This window comes from Pocillopora verrucosa, chromosome 3, assembly GCF_036669915.1.
Source record: "Pocillopora verrucosa isolate sample1 chromosome 3, ASM3666991v2, whole genome shotgun sequence".
NCBI classification, from domain to species: domain Eukaryota; kingdom Metazoa; phylum Cnidaria; class Anthozoa; order Scleractinia; family Pocilloporidae; genus Pocillopora; species Pocillopora verrucosa.
In genome coordinates, this window is record NC_089314.1 from 27,463,415 (window position 1) to 27,480,695 (window position 17,281).

The 17,281-nt window shown below is 40.1% G+C and overlaps 1 protein-coding gene across 1 annotated transcript in view; it reads right to left on the minus strand.

The window, feature by feature from the left end:
- Positions 1-7,789: 7,789 nt before the first annotated feature.
- The window catches only part of LOC131799375 (protocadherin-like protein), a 31,065-nt gene continuing 21,573 nt past the window's right edge, over positions 7,790-17,281 (minus strand). Inside the window, exons 12-19 of the mRNA XM_059117101.2 lie at positions 16,665-17,020; positions 15,650-15,747; positions 14,736-15,028; positions 14,101-14,279; positions 13,319-13,523; positions 12,317-12,520; positions 11,591-11,878; positions 7,790-10,973 (exon numbers count right to left, since the gene is read on the minus strand). Of these exons, the coding sequence (XP_058973084.2) occupies positions 9,823-10,973; positions 11,591-11,878; positions 12,317-12,520; positions 13,319-13,523; positions 14,101-14,279; positions 14,736-15,028; positions 15,650-15,747; positions 16,665-17,020 (2,774 nt within the window). The 3' untranslated portion in view covers positions 7,790-9,822. The remainder of the gene's footprint in view (positions 10,974-11,590; positions 11,879-12,316; positions 12,521-13,318; positions 13,524-14,100; positions 14,280-14,735; positions 15,029-15,649; positions 15,748-16,664; positions 17,021-17,281) is intronic.

Here is a 17,281-nt window from a genome sequence, read left to right on the forward strand (position 1 = left end):
TTTGTAAGCAGCAAAGGCTTGGTTACATTTCCATTCTCTCCTAGGCCTTCGCTGACTTATCCTACATAAATAATATCAAAGATTTGAATACTATTGAAGAGCGCAAACTTATCTGTAAATGAAGTGATTCCAATTCATGTAAGCTATTAAAGAGTTGTTGTAGGCAACCTCATGGGTTACTTTTTCCGTTTAGATTAAAATATTCTTAGCGTAATGTAGAGACTCCTGAATAGGACAAGTTAAAACAGTGATTCAAAAATAAATGATAACGCAATAAATAGTCTTTAGTCATTATTTTCACGGAAATCATTGAATTGCGCACTAATTCATATGCTGAAATAAAAGGCGCTGAAACTATTGATTCAGACTGATTGATTGAATGATTGATTGTTTGATGCTGTGTAGCTACACACTACTGAAACAGAATTACTTTGCTAATAGAGGTTCTGAAATGGGGAGGGTTCGAAACCTATTTCTCAGCAATTTCTCAGCCATTTCCCATAGTTTGCCTAAATCTTGTGGTTCCAGTAAAGGGTACAGGTAAAAACTTAAATTGGCCTGAATGCAAAAGAGTTTTGCATTGGTAACTATGATCGGCGATTTCTTTCTTCTTTTTTTCGCTTGTGCAACTAGATAGTACCTTTTATATTAAAAAACTTCAGAGGTGATACGTAATTTTAAGAAGGTTTTAAACTCAATCCCCAGTAGATAAAAAGGCGGTTTTTGATCAATGTGACTAAAAACTCGGGTTCTACGATAATTATCAATCTCCGCTTTTATACCTAGAACCAAACATTTTGTCCAAAATTTTGGTAAGGAGCTAGAATTTTTAACTGTTTGCAAAACAAAACAACCTAACGTGATTTAATATGCCTTGATTTGACTTTGCACTGTTTTATCACTTTATCCTTCTAGACGACCATAAAATAAAGACAAAGTTCAAAATTAAAAAAAATAAAAAGTTTTTTTTGACCGTAAAAGATACTCAAATAAATATTGATAGGATATAGCAAACTAGAAAATAGCGGTATTGTTGTGTGATCTTTGTTAGACAGTGTAGATAGTTGTACCTGCTGTAGACAGTGTAGATAGTTGTACCTACTGTAGACAGTGTAGATATTTGTACCTATTGTAGACAGTGTAGATAGTTGTACCTACTGTAGACAGTTTAGATAGTTGTACCTACTGCAGACAGTGTAGATAGTTGTACCTACTGTAGACAGTGTAGATAGTTGTACCTACTGTAGACAGTGTAGATAGTTGTACCTACTGCAGACAGTGTAGATAGTTGTACCTACTGTAGACAGCGCAGATAGTTTTACCTACTGCACACAGTGTAGACAGCTGCACCTACTGTTGACAGAGTAGATAGCTATACCTACTGTAGACAGTGTAGATAGTTATACCTACTGTAGACAGTGTAGATAGCAGTACCTACCGTAGGCAGTGAAGATAGTTGTACCTACTGTACATAGCGTAGACAGCTGTACTCACTGTAGACAGAGTAGATAGCTGTACCTACAGTAGACAGTGTAGATAGTTGTACCTTAACCGTGTAGACAGTGTAGATAGTTGTACCTAATGTAGGCAGTGTAGCTAGTTGTACATACTGTAGACAGTGGTACCTACTGTAAACAGTGTATATAGTTGTACCCACTGTAGACAGTGTAGATAGTGGTACCCACTGTAGAAAGTTGTCGCCGCGGTTGTTACACAATGATATGTCTTACATAAGCCTTCCAAACAGCAGACATCGCCGGCAAAAACTCTTTTTCCTCAAATTGGAAATCGTTTTGTTTCTGCAACTGTGTTGTCTATTTTCCCCTATTTATTTTATTCTACTTTCTGTATTATCCATTTCAGTTTTCAAATCGATATGCAATGCAAGTTGAAGCAAAACCTTTTCTTAGAACGTCTATTCGCCGAACTCTGACCTTGGATATCTGATCGTAAACTGCGGTGAAATTCATCATATAAAGAATACTAAAATAGGCTCGTAATTGCGTGAGGATCCGCGCTGGAGCATATCTCCGACATCAGCTTAACTTTCCGTAATCATGCATAATGTCAAGTGTCGGTAATCGTCCGAAATCGCATGCAACGAAACCCTGTTATGCCGATGTTGCTTCTTCAGATCAAGTATAGTTTTAACTACCATCAGCTTTACGATTTGTTATGGCTTAACCTGATACAAATGGTTTTAGTAGCTCACATTTATCGCTGAGTGTACGTGTTTGCCAACTAAATCACGACGTTAAGTTCCCTGTTACCGACTATGGCTTCAAGGCCCGTTAGACTGAGGGGAGGAGGTTTGTGCAAAGGTACCTTCTTCTTACTTGTGGTTCAAGTTATTGGAACTTTACACCTCCTTTCTCTCAGATAATGATTTCGTAAATAAATTTCGGACGACAATCAGAAGTGTCAGTGATAAATATGCTGATTACGCTTGCGTCAATCCCGCTTTGAAATGGAAGATGATAAAATACATAAGTATCTCAGCTACGTTTACGAAGGAAATTTGTATTTTTGGTCGGAAATAATCTGCGAGAAAAATATGAAGTCTACCGACCACTTCCTCTCTTTGCTTTTGTACGGTATAACTCTCTGTTACGAATTGAGCCGTTTTTTTTTTATAAATCATGGTACTCTTAAGCCATCAGTTCAGTAAGTTACAGATTTATTCCGTTGAAGTCTCGAACGCCTTTCTATCCTTGCATGGACTGAAAGAGCTTTATAATGATAATGCAATTTTTTTATTATAAAAAGACTGCAATCTTCTTTATTGAGGGATTCATAGGAGCCAAAAAGGCCAGATGAGATTCCCCAATCTAAAAGGGATAATTTGTACACCAACTTATGCAGTTGAAAATGTAGGTTAGTGTTCTCAATCAAGAGCTAAATACCATCGAGCCTTTTAAGCTGGGCCATGGATCAAAATACAATTATTACGTGGTTTGTATGCGCAATAAACATGTGCAATGCAATACTAAGGAATCACATTAACGAGCCTCAGCAAACGAAGCCGTCCGCCATTACAACGTATACTAATATTCTTCATGTAGATCGCTTTTGTCAGTTCATTGTATGATTCATTCTCTTTATTCTTGACTGGAAACGCTCGATTGCACTCTCAGTAAGACAAAGTTCCTCACCCTCCCCCCCAACCTGGTTTTTTAAAACTCAATACACCGACAATTTATGTTAATATAATATGCAGTTTCGAGATGGTCGAGCGGCAATCGTAGGCGCGCAACGAGTGCATGAGAGGTCATCGAGGTCGCGGGTTCGAATCACGCTATAGGAGTTATTCTCAATCTGGCTTGGGGGCCGAATAACTTCTCCCCGAGTATGATTTGGAGCTGGCGGACAAGGAGTTACTCTCAAACTGGCTTGGGGGCCGAGGAACTCCTCCCCGCGGAATTTGCATTTTGTTCTTCCTGTTATTTTTACTTTTTCTCCTTATTATCATCATTTTTGTCTTCTTTTTTCCTTCTTTTTCGGGCCACTTTGTTAATTGTTAGTTATATTCTGAATCCTGTAGTGTTTTCTGTTGCTCAGAGGTCGCCGGCAAAGACTTTTTTTCCTTAAAATAGAAATGGTTTTTTTCTTTCTTTAACCGTTTTATGTATTTTTTAACCTCTTTTCTTCCTTTTACGTTTCTTATGTATTATCCATTTCAAGCTCGTCATCCTTCGATAGGCAATGCAAGTTAGAAGGAGGTAAACGTTTTCTCAGTACGTCTACGTGCCGAACTCTGACGTGAAGATGTCGATGTCCGATCGTAAACTGCAGTGAAGTTCTCTTTGTCGAGAATAAAATGAAGAAACAGGCTATAAAGTCTTTGAGGATCCGTGCTGGAGCACATCTCCGACATCAGCCAAACTTTCCGTAATCATGCGAAATGTCATGTATCGGTAATCGTTTGAAGTCGTATGCAAGGAACTCATTCAAAATTGGACAGAGCACCATAATCTTAATGCAAGAGAGAAAATAACCTTAATACCATCTCTTGACTAGAAGCAAGATTGAAAACATGGAATTAAAGGAAATATGTCGTTCTTGACCCTTGAAACGTTGCTTTTATTTGCTATGCCGATAGTGTTTTTTAAGGTCAAATAAAGTTTTTAGTTAGCATTAACTTTACAATTTGTCATGGCTTAACCAGATACAACTGGTTCTAGTAGCTCACCTTGATTACTGGGTGTGTTTGAAAACTAAATCAAGTGGTTAAGCTCCCTATCGCAGTCCATGGCTCCTGACACTTTCAGGCCTTCCTGTTGGTCGTTAGAGGGGAGGAGGTTTGGGCAAAGGTACCCTCTTCTTACTCGTGGTCCAAGTTATCGGAAACTTTACACCTCCTTTCTCTCGGATAATGATTTCGTAATGATAAATTTCGGACGACAATCAGAAGTGTCAGTGTCAATATGCTGACGATGCTTGCGTCAGTCCCACTTTGAAATAGAAGATGGTTAAATAATGCGTACATCGGTTTCTTCTACGAAAGAAATTTGTGTTTCTGGTCAGAAATAATCTGCGAGAAAAATGTGCAATCTACCGACCACTTCCGCTCTTTGCTTCTGTAAGGCAAAAACTCTCTGATACGAATCGACCCGTTTTTTATATAAATCATGGTACTCTTAAGCCATCAGTTCAGTAAGTTGCAGATTTATTCAGTTTAAGTCTCGAACGCCTTCTTATCCTTGCATGAACTGAAAAAGCTTTTTGATGATCATGCAAATTTTGTTTTAATAAAAGGACTACTATCTTCTTTATTGAGGGATTCATTGGAGGCAAAAAGACCAAATAAGATTCCCCAATATAAAAGGGATAATTTTTACAATAAAATTATGCAGTAGAAAATATAAGTTAGTGTTCTCAATCAAGAGCTAAAGACCATCGTACCTTTTAACCTGGTACATGGATTAAAATACAATTAGTGCGCTTATTCGCCTATATGATTACGTGATTTTTATGCGCAGTCAAAGATGTGCAATGCAATACTGAGGAATCATATTTAAGACCTTCAGCAAACGAAGCTGTCCGCCATTGGAACATATGCTAATATTCCTCGTGTAGATCGCTTTTGTTAGTTCTTTGTTAGACTTGTTTCCTTTATTCTTGACCAGAAACGCTCGATTGCACTCTCAGTGAGACAAAGTTCCTCACCCTCCCCCCAAACCTGATATTTTAAAATTCACTACCTCTCTTTGCTTCTGTACGGCATAACTCTCTGATACGAATCGAGCCGTTTTTTTTTTATAAATCATAGTACTCTTACGCCATCAGTTTAGTAAGTTGCAGATTTATTCAGTTAAGGTCTCGAACGCCTTTTTATCCTTGCATGAACTGAAAGAGCTTTTTGGTGATAATGCAAATTTCGTTCTCGAAAGAGGACTACTTTCTTCTTTATTGAGGGATTCATAGGAGCCAAAAAGACAAAATAGATTCCCCAATCTAAAAGAGATAATTTGTACACTAAAATTATGTAATAGAAAATATAACTTAGTGTTCTCAATCAAGAGCTAAAGACCATCGAGCCTTTTTACCTGGTCCGTGGATTACAATACAATAAGCGTAGTTATTCGCCTATATGACCACGTGATTTTTATGCGGAGAAAACGATGTGCGATGCAATACTGAGGAATCACATTAACGAGCTTCAGCAAACGAAGCCGTCCGCCATTACAACATATGCTAATATTCCTCGTGTAGATCGCTTTTGTCAGTTCTTTGTTTGATTCATTTCCTTTATTCTTGACCGGAAACGCTTGATTGCACTGTCAGTAACACAAAGCTCCTCACCCTCCCCCCCAACCTGGTATTTGAAAACTCACTACACCGACAATTTATGCTAATATAATATGTAGTTTCGAGATGGTCGAGCGGCAATCGTAGGCGCGCAACGAGTGCATGAGAGGTCATCGAGGTCGCGGGTTCGAATCACACTATAGGAGTTATTCTCAATCTGGCTTGGGGGCCGAATAACTTCTCCCCGAGTATGATTTGGAGCTGGCGAACAAGGAGTTACTCTCAAACTGGCTTGGGGGCCGAGGAACTCCTCCCCGCGGAATTTGCATTTTGTTTTTGCTGTTTTTTCTTTTTTTTCTCCTTATTATCAACATTATTATCTTCTTTTTTCCTTATTTTTTTTTCGAGCGGTTTTCTTTTTCAGGCCACTTTTTTTTTTATTGTTAGTTATATTCTGAATCCTGTAGTGTTTTCTGTTGCTCAGAAGTCGCCGGCAAAGACTCCTTTTCCTTGAAATAGAAACGGATTTGTTTTTCTTTAACCGTTTTACCTCTTTTTTTACCTCTTTTCATCCTTTTAATCGTATTATCCATTTCAAGCTCATCATCCTTCGATAGGCAATACAAGTTTGAAGGAGGTAAACGTTTTCTAAGTATGTCTACGTGCCGAACTCTGACGTTGGGATGTAGTTTCCGATGGTAAACCGGCCCTCAAAGAAATTCACAGTTTCCGCTCCTTATAAGCGTGTGTTGCTGCGTACATGCTGCTGATCGACCGTTGAAATGCATTTGATTTGTAGCTGGCGGACAAGGAGTAACTCTCAAACTGGCTTGGGGGCCGAAGAACTCCTCCCCGCGGAATTTGCATTTTGTAGACAGTGTAGATAGCTGTACCTACTGTAGAAAGTGTAGACAGTTGTACCTACTGTAGACAGTGTAGATAGATGTACCTACTGTAGACAGTGTAGATAGCTGTACCCACTGAAGATAATGGAGATAGTTGTACCTATTGTAGACAGTGTAGACAGCTGTACCTACTGTAGGCAGTGTAGATAGTTGTACCAGTTGTACAGTGTAGATAGCTGTATCTATTGTAGACTGTGTAGATAGATGTATCTACTGTTGACAGTGTAGATAGTTGTACCTACTGTAGACTGTGTAGATAGTCTTACCTACTGTGGACTGTGTAGATAGTTGTACCTACTGTAGACAGTGTGGATAGCTGTACCTGCTGTAGAAAGTGTCGATAGCTGTACCTACTGTAGGCAGTGTAGATAGTTGTACCTATTGTAGACAGTGTTGATAGTTGTACCTACTGTAGGCAGTGTAGACAGCTGTACCCACAGTAAGCATTTTAGATAGTTGTACCTGTTGTACACAGTGTAGATAGCTGTACCTATTGTAGACTGTGTAGATAGATGTAGCTACTGTTGACAGTGTAGATAGTTGTACCTACTGTAGACTGTGTAGATAGTTGTACCTACCGTGGACTGTGTAGATAGTTGTACCTACTGCAGACAGTGTAGATAGTTGTACCTACTGTAGGCAGTGTAGACAGCTGTACCTACAGTAGACATCTTAGATAGTTGTACCTGTTGTACACAATGTAGATAGCTGTAGCTATAGTAGACTGTGAAGATAGATGTACCTACTGTTGACAGTGTAGATAGTTGTACCTACTGTAGACTGTGTAGATAGTTGTACCTACTGCAGACAGTGTAGATAGTTGTACCTACTGCAGACAGTGTGGATAGTTGTACCTGCTGTAGACAGTGTCGATAGCTGTACCTACTGTAGACAGTGCAAATAGATGTACGTACTGTGGACAGTGTAGATAGCTGTACCTACTGTAGACAGTGTGGATAGTTGTACCTGCTGTAGACAGAGTAGATAGTTGTACCTATCAAATGCTAGCAGACACCCTTCCATTGCACTTTTTTCAAGGTGCGAATACCGTCGAACTTTCCGGCTCGCGAAGATCTTTCAGGTTTATATGGATTTTACTGCGGAATATAGACAAGAAATCACAATATTGTCTGCTAATTATTTATTGAATTGTAGTGAGGCAATCTCTTTTAGAGTTACACATTTTACAGCCATACAAAAACATTAACGTATTTTTAAAAAAGAAAAATGAGCGCCCTACCCCATGACAATTTTTTTACTTTCCTCTTTATTATTATTTGCACCTCTCATACGAACGGTTTTTTTAACGACTGTCTTAAACTCAATCCGACGGAAAAACCTTCCCGTTACAACTCTTTTAAACTAAACTAACTCTTACTGATTAGACGGAGAACTTGGAGTCAGCAAATGGTTCCTCATAGTAAATCAATGATTATAACTAACTCAAAGGTAAAACAAATTATTTTCGGATGTTTTACTGCACCCTAAACACCGGCGCATGTTCAAAAACTCTTACAGGGGATTAAAATTATTTTACATAATTTCAAATATCAAAATATAACATTATAACTCTAGAAAATATAAGATATTATCACTTAGTACTGGAGATAGGTACATTCCAGAAACGATATTCCTTTTTATTACACCCGTTTTGAAATCACTGGTGGTTCCTGTAATCTGATTGGCTCTAACTGATGCGATTTATTCACGAATCGCACCATTTTTTGCTTTAAATCGCATCTTTTTCCCAGCCAACGAGGAGGCTGCACTAAAAACAAAACAAACAATCAGATTTTAAGGCTTGTTTAAAGTAACCGATCAAATTGCAGGAAAATGAAAGACAAGGAGTATCATGAGGCAAATTTTGCAACTTTTGTTTCTCAACTTACTTTTTCCCCCCAAAAAATGGACATGAATTTAATTTCATACCGGCTCAGTACTGCATCAATAAAACATTTGAACTGACCAAGTCCTGTATTTGGGCGATTTCAAAATAGATGTAATAAAGTGGTAATTGAACCTAGTGTCGTGCAATTTCGGTCTAAAATCACGCGTATGATTTCAGCCCAAATTGCACTCCACTCAGTGCAATTACCATTATTAATTGAGCTAAGAAAACCAAATCTCATCATCTATTTCCTAATAAAAATCACAAAAAATAATCAACATGAGCAAAACGTGACTAACATCGCTGGGAAACAACTTTAGTGTCCTTTAATTCAGACTAATCTCCTGCGACTAAAGTTACCGATTCTCCGTGTGAGCTTTTCCACAAATATACAACATAGCACACGTAGTAAGTTATCTTAGGTTCGGATCTAAAAGTGTAGGAGACAAGAAGATGCGAGGGCTTGATCATTTCAAAGTCTTCCAAAAAACCTTTCTCTATACTTTTCTATCAGCATATCTTACATAACTTACATGCAGTTTATTGTCTTTCTGAGTTTTTTAACACTACAAGCGTTCATTAGATGCTGGAAATATTTCAAAATATTTCGAACGTTTGATGGACGATCACGTTTTCAATTATTTTTAACGTCGGCCCAGTTCGAGCTGGCATTGAGTCAGAGTTAATAAGCTTCTTTTTTTTAACTGAAATGCTTATCAAAACCCTTTCATTCCAAGAGTGAAAGAAAACGGTTTTTCACTGCTCCATTTTAACGATCTATCAATATCTGAACTATTTGTTTGCTTGACTCTTTAACAGTATTTGTGTGCACAAAGATTTCACCCTTCGGCAATCGTGCACGCAGTCAGCTATTTGTCGTTTGTCTATATTCTTATTATGAACTCGAACACCTTAAATAGGTAACGAGGAACAGATCACTGAAAGAAATGAAAGGGTTGAGATTAACTTTGTGCGCAGATGTTACGTGTCCGAACCTAAGAATCAGTAGTCTTGATTTTTAAGCCACACTTCTTGGTATTATTATTCGAAGACCTCGCCTTTGGCAATCTAAAATGTTGTCTTTGTGTCTACTGCACCCTCTCTTGCTCTTTACAACGTAAAGAGTTTTATCAGTCTAAGCTTAGCTAATAATTTAATGTCATCGACAGGGTGGGGTAGGTTAGTGTCTCAATTCCGATTTTTCATTTCAGGAGCTCTTCATCATCATGTTCTCGGTGATAGAGCAATGCATCTCGTTCAGTTCTGACCACTTTCCTAGCTCTATTCTCCGATGACCTCATCGTGAGGACTGAAGGTTACCGAAGGAGTCTGTCCGCAAATACGCGCCAGTTTCTTGAACTTATCTCCCATCTGATTCACATAATCATAATTATCATCCGCTTCCGACTCGCCCTCCGTGTCTCCCAGAGTGCTTAGCGAGATAGTAGGGGAACCAGCCCCCTCATAATAAAATCTCTGCATTGCATCCTCCGGTATGAAGTTACCCGGTGGGGGTGGTACTCCCCTTGGAAAGCAGGCTCGTGGAGGTTTCCGCGGAGGGATAGAGTTCCGTTGAACGGGAGGGAATCCATCTTCTACAGCCGAGCTGGGTAAGTCACTATTAGGACGCGATAGTGGGTTCTCCATTGCGAAGGATTCCGCGCCATTGTAAGATAGATGTGATTCTTCCATATTCTGTGGAGGTTTTCTAGATTCTTCTTCTGTTTTGTTAGGTCTCTGCAACGAAGCACCATTTCCACGCTCTCTTTTACTCAAGCTTTCGTACTTTTCTGGCGACGAAAATCCTTCCGGCGGTGATCTCATTCCCTCTTGTTCTTCTTCGCTCAATCCGAACACTTCCGCCAGTTTCCGAGTTGGACTTCCCTCAACCCCTTCCTCACCCCCTTCTGGACTATGTCTTTCCACAATATCTCCTTTGGAAGAGGTACGAACACGCCTACGCCGTTCAGGAGTGGATACTGCTGACGGTGACGAAGATGAGTCCGGGGGCTCCTGATCAGAGCCTTCCTGGGAGTAAGAGCGCTGTATATCTTGTTTATCCGGTTTACCAGACCTTTGAACAGGTTTGGAATCAGGCATTCCGTTGGGTTGTCTTCCAATGACCTCCCTTTTAAGTGGGGTAAGGACAAAATATGATCCGCTGACGTCACCGTTGCTTCCCGATAGTTTAAACTTTTTATTTTGACACGGACTGAAATCGTTCGTTTCAAAGGATCTCAAAATGTCCCTCACTTGATCTTCTTCTTCTAGGTCCATTTCTCCACCTCCCTCAATGCGGTAATTGGCGACGTTGTCCCGCTTAAACTGATCTTCTTCGACAAAAACGTCACGCTTCTGCGGTTGGGAGCGGCGGAGGTACACGAATAGAATGCTAGCTGATAAAATCAGCGTCACTACCAAGACTGCTAACCCTGCAGGTGAAAGATAAAATATGGAAAACTCAAAGCCTGTTGTTGTGGCAAGAGTTCGGAAAGTTTCACCTTGATGCTTTTACACGTAGAAGCCTTACAATAATAATAATAATAATAATAATAATAATAATAATAATAATAATAATAATAATAATAATAATAACAACAATGATAGGGATAATAATCATCTTCATTATCTCATCATTATCCTTACCGTTGTTCTCATTGGTGCAACTATCCTTGTCGTTAATTAATTCATTGTAATCATTGTTATCGTCACTGATATAAACGGAACCGTAAACATATTAAAGGTGTTGTCAAGGAACGTTTGTTTTAATCGAAAAAAAGATCAGACTTTTTAGGTCAACGGTGCGACCGTTTACTTCCATTCTTTTAAGCATATTTTCAAAATAAACATATTTGAATATTAACAGAGGCTCATTGTGCGAGCTTAGGCTACCAGTAGCTATAGAAGTGTCCGTTGAATACAAGTTCATTTTTTCACAGTGAGTTCGAGCAGACATATCAGACATTGAGCCAGGGTTTGTCAAAATAGAGTACCTCTTTAAAGTAGGTTCCACAACGCAACACTATGCATAAAGAGCAATCACAAATACCGATAATTAAGCCGTCCTCTAATCTAGCGCCAGTTACTTCAGTAACAACCACGGACCGGCCACGCACATCACAAAGAGCGCCCTCGAAACCTAAAGGACATTTACAGAAGAATTTGTTGTTTCCTCTGGAATCAGCCCCTTCGAAGCATGTGCCTCCATTCTTACAAGGCTGCCCGGTACACAGACGAGGAAGGCAGACAAACTTTCGCCACACGTCTCGGCACCATTCAGAGATGTTGCACGGGTTAGGTTCACACATGGGTTCTGCCAAGCAACCTTCACTGACCCCTGGAAGAAAAATACCCAAATTTAAGTCTGTACTCGAACCATGTGACCCATTCAGTCGGACCTTATTCTGCTTTCCTTAGCGTTAAGCGACTAGGAGTATTACTACTACCTCCTGAATGGGATGCCAGTCCATCGAATGATAAACCCAAAAGCAATGCATACGTGCCTTTTGTTTCCATCCACTGTCCACTTCACCAGCCAAAGTAAAACAAAGGGAAAAATCGAGAGGACAGTAGAGAGAGAGCAAAGGTAGATGAGGTTAAGACACGCAAATGGAGTCCTTAAAATACCGGAGGTTTGTCCAGGCGTAGTCTTAACAATACGTGTAAACTTCTGCTTGGAAGAAGAATGCTGTTCCTCACTCTCATTTAAGAAAAGTCGGATTAGAAAGTAATTACTTATTAATGAATAAGAAACAAAGAAAAACGTTTACCATACCTACAGATAGAGCGTTTCCTAAAGCATTTGTTCCATTGTAATAATAGAGTAAATGTCCGTTGAATCTCACATCATTTATGCAGCCAACAAAATCTTTTCCAATGTCAGCACGGCGACGCGAGGATGTGCTAGATGGCGGGACACCCCCAATGAAGTTCCGCGTGGGATCCATAGTGAACAAAGTGTGTTCTATGCCAAGTTGCTCTAAAACGAAAAATAGCTAAATTACCAAGACGAAACTTAAGGAGCCGTCTGCATAATCCCTCGCAACAATAAGGCTCACACTAGCTTTGAAAGCTAACATTTATTTTTAGCATCCAACATGGCTGGAATTTGAATGTGAAAGTGATCTTCGCAGTGATGAACATGGGAAAATAGTGGAAATAGGGCCTGAAAAAAATTCAGGCCTGTACGGGATTTGAACCTATGACCTCTGCGATACCAGTGCATGGCTCTACTAACTGAGCTATCAAGCCAACTGGGAGCTGGTCACTATGTCTGTTCTAAGTAAACCCGTGAAGTGATGAATAAATGACTTTGAATATATAAAAATCATGAACTCAGTTGGTGTGCTCATGTATGTGTGCTCAGTCGGTAGAGCTCTGCACCGGTATCGCAGAGGTCATTTTTAATGTTTTTTTTCAGGCCTTATTTTCACTATTGCTCAAGTAGTGCTCATCACTGCGAAGATCGCTTTCATATTCACATATTTATCCGCAGTTCACATATATGATTTCCATATACTCACGGTCATAACTGGGATTGTCACACAAAGCGGCGATTAGGTGACGCGACGGAAACGTAACTGGGGTAAAAGTCAATATCTCCCTAGGGAAGGCTGAAAGGAGAAGAGTCGGCGATAAAAAAACTTACAGACCAGAGCAAGACATGAAAATCAAGGCTGCGAAGACCGTCGTGAGATCCTGCAAGTTCTGAAGATAAGCTGGAAAGAAGTTCAGTCCCTTCACTGCTAGAGGCGTAAAAGATACGTGAAAATTATACCTGTCACGGAATATCCATCGCCGTCAGAGTCCACGGAAAGCGTTACGTGTGTTCTCTCCCGTACCACGCTTATATTATGCCACTGACCATTGCCCACGTTGACGCCGGTCAGTTGCAAAACTGAAGAGGATTGGTTCTTGTAACCCAACGTATATGTAACAATCACCTCACTTTCCCCATCCCCGTCAATATCATATGGCACCACCTAACCAGGGAGGATACAGATGTAAATTAGTCCTTTTCTCTAGGCCAATCGAACATACATTTAATCCCCAATACATACATACCGAAAATCATCACAATTGGAAATGCTTAGAAATTTTTGCATTACTAAGCATCCACTCTCACATCTCTCTTTTACACAACCTTTTTTGCCCTTTGATAGCTTTTTGTTTAAAACAGAAAGTAACTAATCCTATTTTGAAAAAATCGCTGTTGGAGATTTGTGACATCCTATCAAGTCATTGAATGGATGTAACAAATCTTGACAAGAGTAAGTTTAAGTACAAAGGTTCTCGCAGGACCAAAAGACAACAGCTAAAACTTATCGGGAAGGGGTTATTTTCTCGATCTAACACCGAATTCTCGTTAGTAATTTACAAGGTAATGTGTAGCAGCTAGAATGGAGAATTCTCAATCAGATCTTGGAAGTTAAAGGGTTTAAGAAGATGACACGAAGGTTAATTTTCTGCCGTTATTATCGTGTTTAACTTCTTAAATAACTAGCCTCAGGGAGACGCGTTTTCACTTCGCAACGATAAAACACGAGCTTTTGATCTCACCTCAAGTAAACTAAAGCGGCCTTCTTTACTTCCGTTATTGTACATTAGTACACCTCCGTCCGGGTCACGTGTTCTAATCTGCATTTGGATCTTAGTCTCCCGCTGTTCCTTGTTGATCTTGCGCTCGTAAAAAAGGTACTTAGTATAACTACCCTCCGCGTAGGACAAGGCACGTGTCCCTGCGAAAAAAAAAAACAAAAAGAAAAAGAAAAGAAGTTCGCAAACCCTTATTAGCAAAGCTTATCACGGTTTCCTGACCCTTGAGGTAGAGTAAAGTAAACTCAGCCACCAATCTGCAGAACAAAGGTTTACATATCATTAAGCCTGTTACAGGCGTTCAGTTAGTAGAACGGAGCAAAACAGCAAACGGAGCTATAGTGGCAAAGGAGTGGAAAACCGCGGGAGGTTTGGGTCGGTTCAACACGCAACTCGACCCAAACCTTCATCGTTTTCTCACTCCTCTGGAGGCATGAAAGTGTCCGCATTTCCTTAAGAGTGGGAGTCCGTAATAACGGGAGTTTATTTCAGTCACTTCTTAATGCGTTTCGCCGGGGGGTTGGCTCTTGTCCGCAATGGCGGGGTGTCCGCAAGGCGAGAGTCGACTGTATTAACAAAACTAGCAATTCTAAACTTACTTTTGCCACACGTGGAACCGGTGAAACCAAAGGGGCAATGACATGAGTAACCAGTCCAAGAAGGAACACATTTGGACAGGGCGTCACACTGGTGGCTCCTACAATGTTGATCCACCATAGGACATCCTTCTTTGGTGCCATTTCTGCGGATAGGGGTCTTCAGATCGTAGTACCTGCCCTGATTTATCACATTCCGTATACAGCCTTCGTAATTGGTAACAGTCAGGTTTGGGTAGAGAAGATTAGTCGTTGACACCCCGCCCAACTGTAAGGGCCCGTTTAAATTCAAAAACCTGAAATTTAAGGGCTCAAATTAACCAACATATGCATTCACCTACACACAAGAGGTGACTCACTCGCATTTCAGACTGTTGTACATAAAACCTTATTCGGTAGTTTAACATATATAAGACGTGCAAATATTTTGCAGGTTGGGTAGAGTAGTAAAAGAAATGAGGAAAATGTCTGCTCGTATCGTATGTCAAACCAACCAAAAGGGAAGTTATCATTCTTCTCTCATTTCATTTGAATACATCTTACGACAATATCTGAGAATCGTATTGATCGCGTAAGGCGCGTCGGAAGATGAATTAAAACAACACAAACAACACCAAAGAAGTGTCCATTATGAAATAAAAAAAATCTGTTTCACTTAAACTTTGGACGCTCAAAAAGTCCAGCCTAAAGAACGTAAACAGTTTGAACCTTGGATATTTTCGTGCGCTCAACTTAATGCTCCGATTTCCTTTTTTTTTTTTTTGTCAAATAGTTATACCGTCGTATGTCTTGCACGGTCTGTTGCCCTAATGTGGTTAAATAGCGTTATGGTAGCATACTACAAAGACATAAGACAGATAAATGGTACGTAGCTCAAGTTCCACACCTAATCAGGGTTGGAACTACAATCAACTTACTTGTTCTTTTTGCTCAATTTTGCTGTGGAAGAACAGCGATACATTTCTTCGACCACCACCGGTACTCCTTTACACTTATCAACTGTTACACGCACAAACTAAGATTTTTATAGAAAACAGCAGCAAACATGAGAAACTTTAACAATCACCCACTCAATATCATAGGTTTACAACGTGGTCTGTATCTGTTGTGAGAGGGCTTTGGGGGCAGTATTGGTACACAGCCAATCAGAGAGGAGTATATTGTACCACGAGGTAGAACTGAACCAATCGTATGGCCGGATTGGCCCACAAGATGGTGATTTCAATGTTGTGGGCCAATCAGCATTTTTAGTTTCATTTGCTCTACTTCAAGTTGAGAAGCTGGACAATTGTATTTCTCATAATTTCGCCATTCACACTTTGTTCCTCAAATTAAACATTGCATGACTTGTCAGCATCCATATCATTATACGGTTAATTAAGCCTGAATGACTTTGGAAGAAGACAGGACAATTCTCTCATACTCTAGACAGATCAATTTTGAGTCGTTTACACCATTCCTGCCCTCGTTCTCTTTGGTTACTGGTTACTTGTTTGCTAATCAAGACTAGATCTTCTTCCCAGATCCTTCTATTTTTAAACTAATTTTGTTTACGCTAAAACGAATCCTTGATTTAAAATAAGTTTGCAAACCCTGAGAGACCTCATGATCTACTTTTCCATGATTAGTTAAAGCCTTGTTCCACACACTCATAGGTAACAAAAAACCCTGTCCATTACCGGTAGGTTCGTTTTCCCACAGGAGGCGCTAGGAGGTTAAGTTTTCCCAGCCAAATAGCCCACGGCTGCCGGATTTTATCTCAATTTTCATGGCATCAAGTTTTGGACGGATAGTGAGTCCATTACAGATTACCCCCTGGTCTATTTCTACTCCTTTGTTAAGGGAGGAACTGTGATGGTTTTAAAAATGTTGTAGCCAAGAACACAACACAATGGCTACCACTGTTTCACCGCTTTAAATATGGTCACTTACTGATCCGTCCCGGTAGACCTCAATATGGTGCCATTCACCGTCGTTCAGGTCCATCCCACCAGTAACTCCAGCGCGCACCACATCATTACGGTCCCCAAGAGACATGGTCACGAGAATCTTACCGCCGGCCAGTTCAAGTGTGATAAAATCATGCACGTCTCCCTCCCGCACAGGGGAAGTTGGACCTCCATACAACAGCAGCCCATTTGCTTCGCGGGTGGCAAACTCCAGTGACAGGGAACCCACACTGCATTGTTCCGGTGCTGGAAGCCACAGCCACTCACCATGCTCAAAGCTTCGCGTTGAAAATTCACAGTTGGGACCATTGTGACCTTTAAGACACCGACACTTGTGTCCTGATAAAAGAAAAAAAAAATTGAAAACACGAAAGCAGCGTTCACTTGGCGAGTTTTCGGTGGCAAGGCAGTGTAAACTAAGTCTTTTTCGGAGAGCAACTAGTATAAATTACAGGACTCATTTATGAAAACTGAACAATCCTATTACCAGAAAGTAGCCTGCAGAACAAGCGTATTTTTCCGGCGTTTTCCAGGCGAAAGTAGGCAAGCCCAAGGTGCGCTGTTATAAATCAGGGATGCTCCTGTTCTTTATCATTTTCT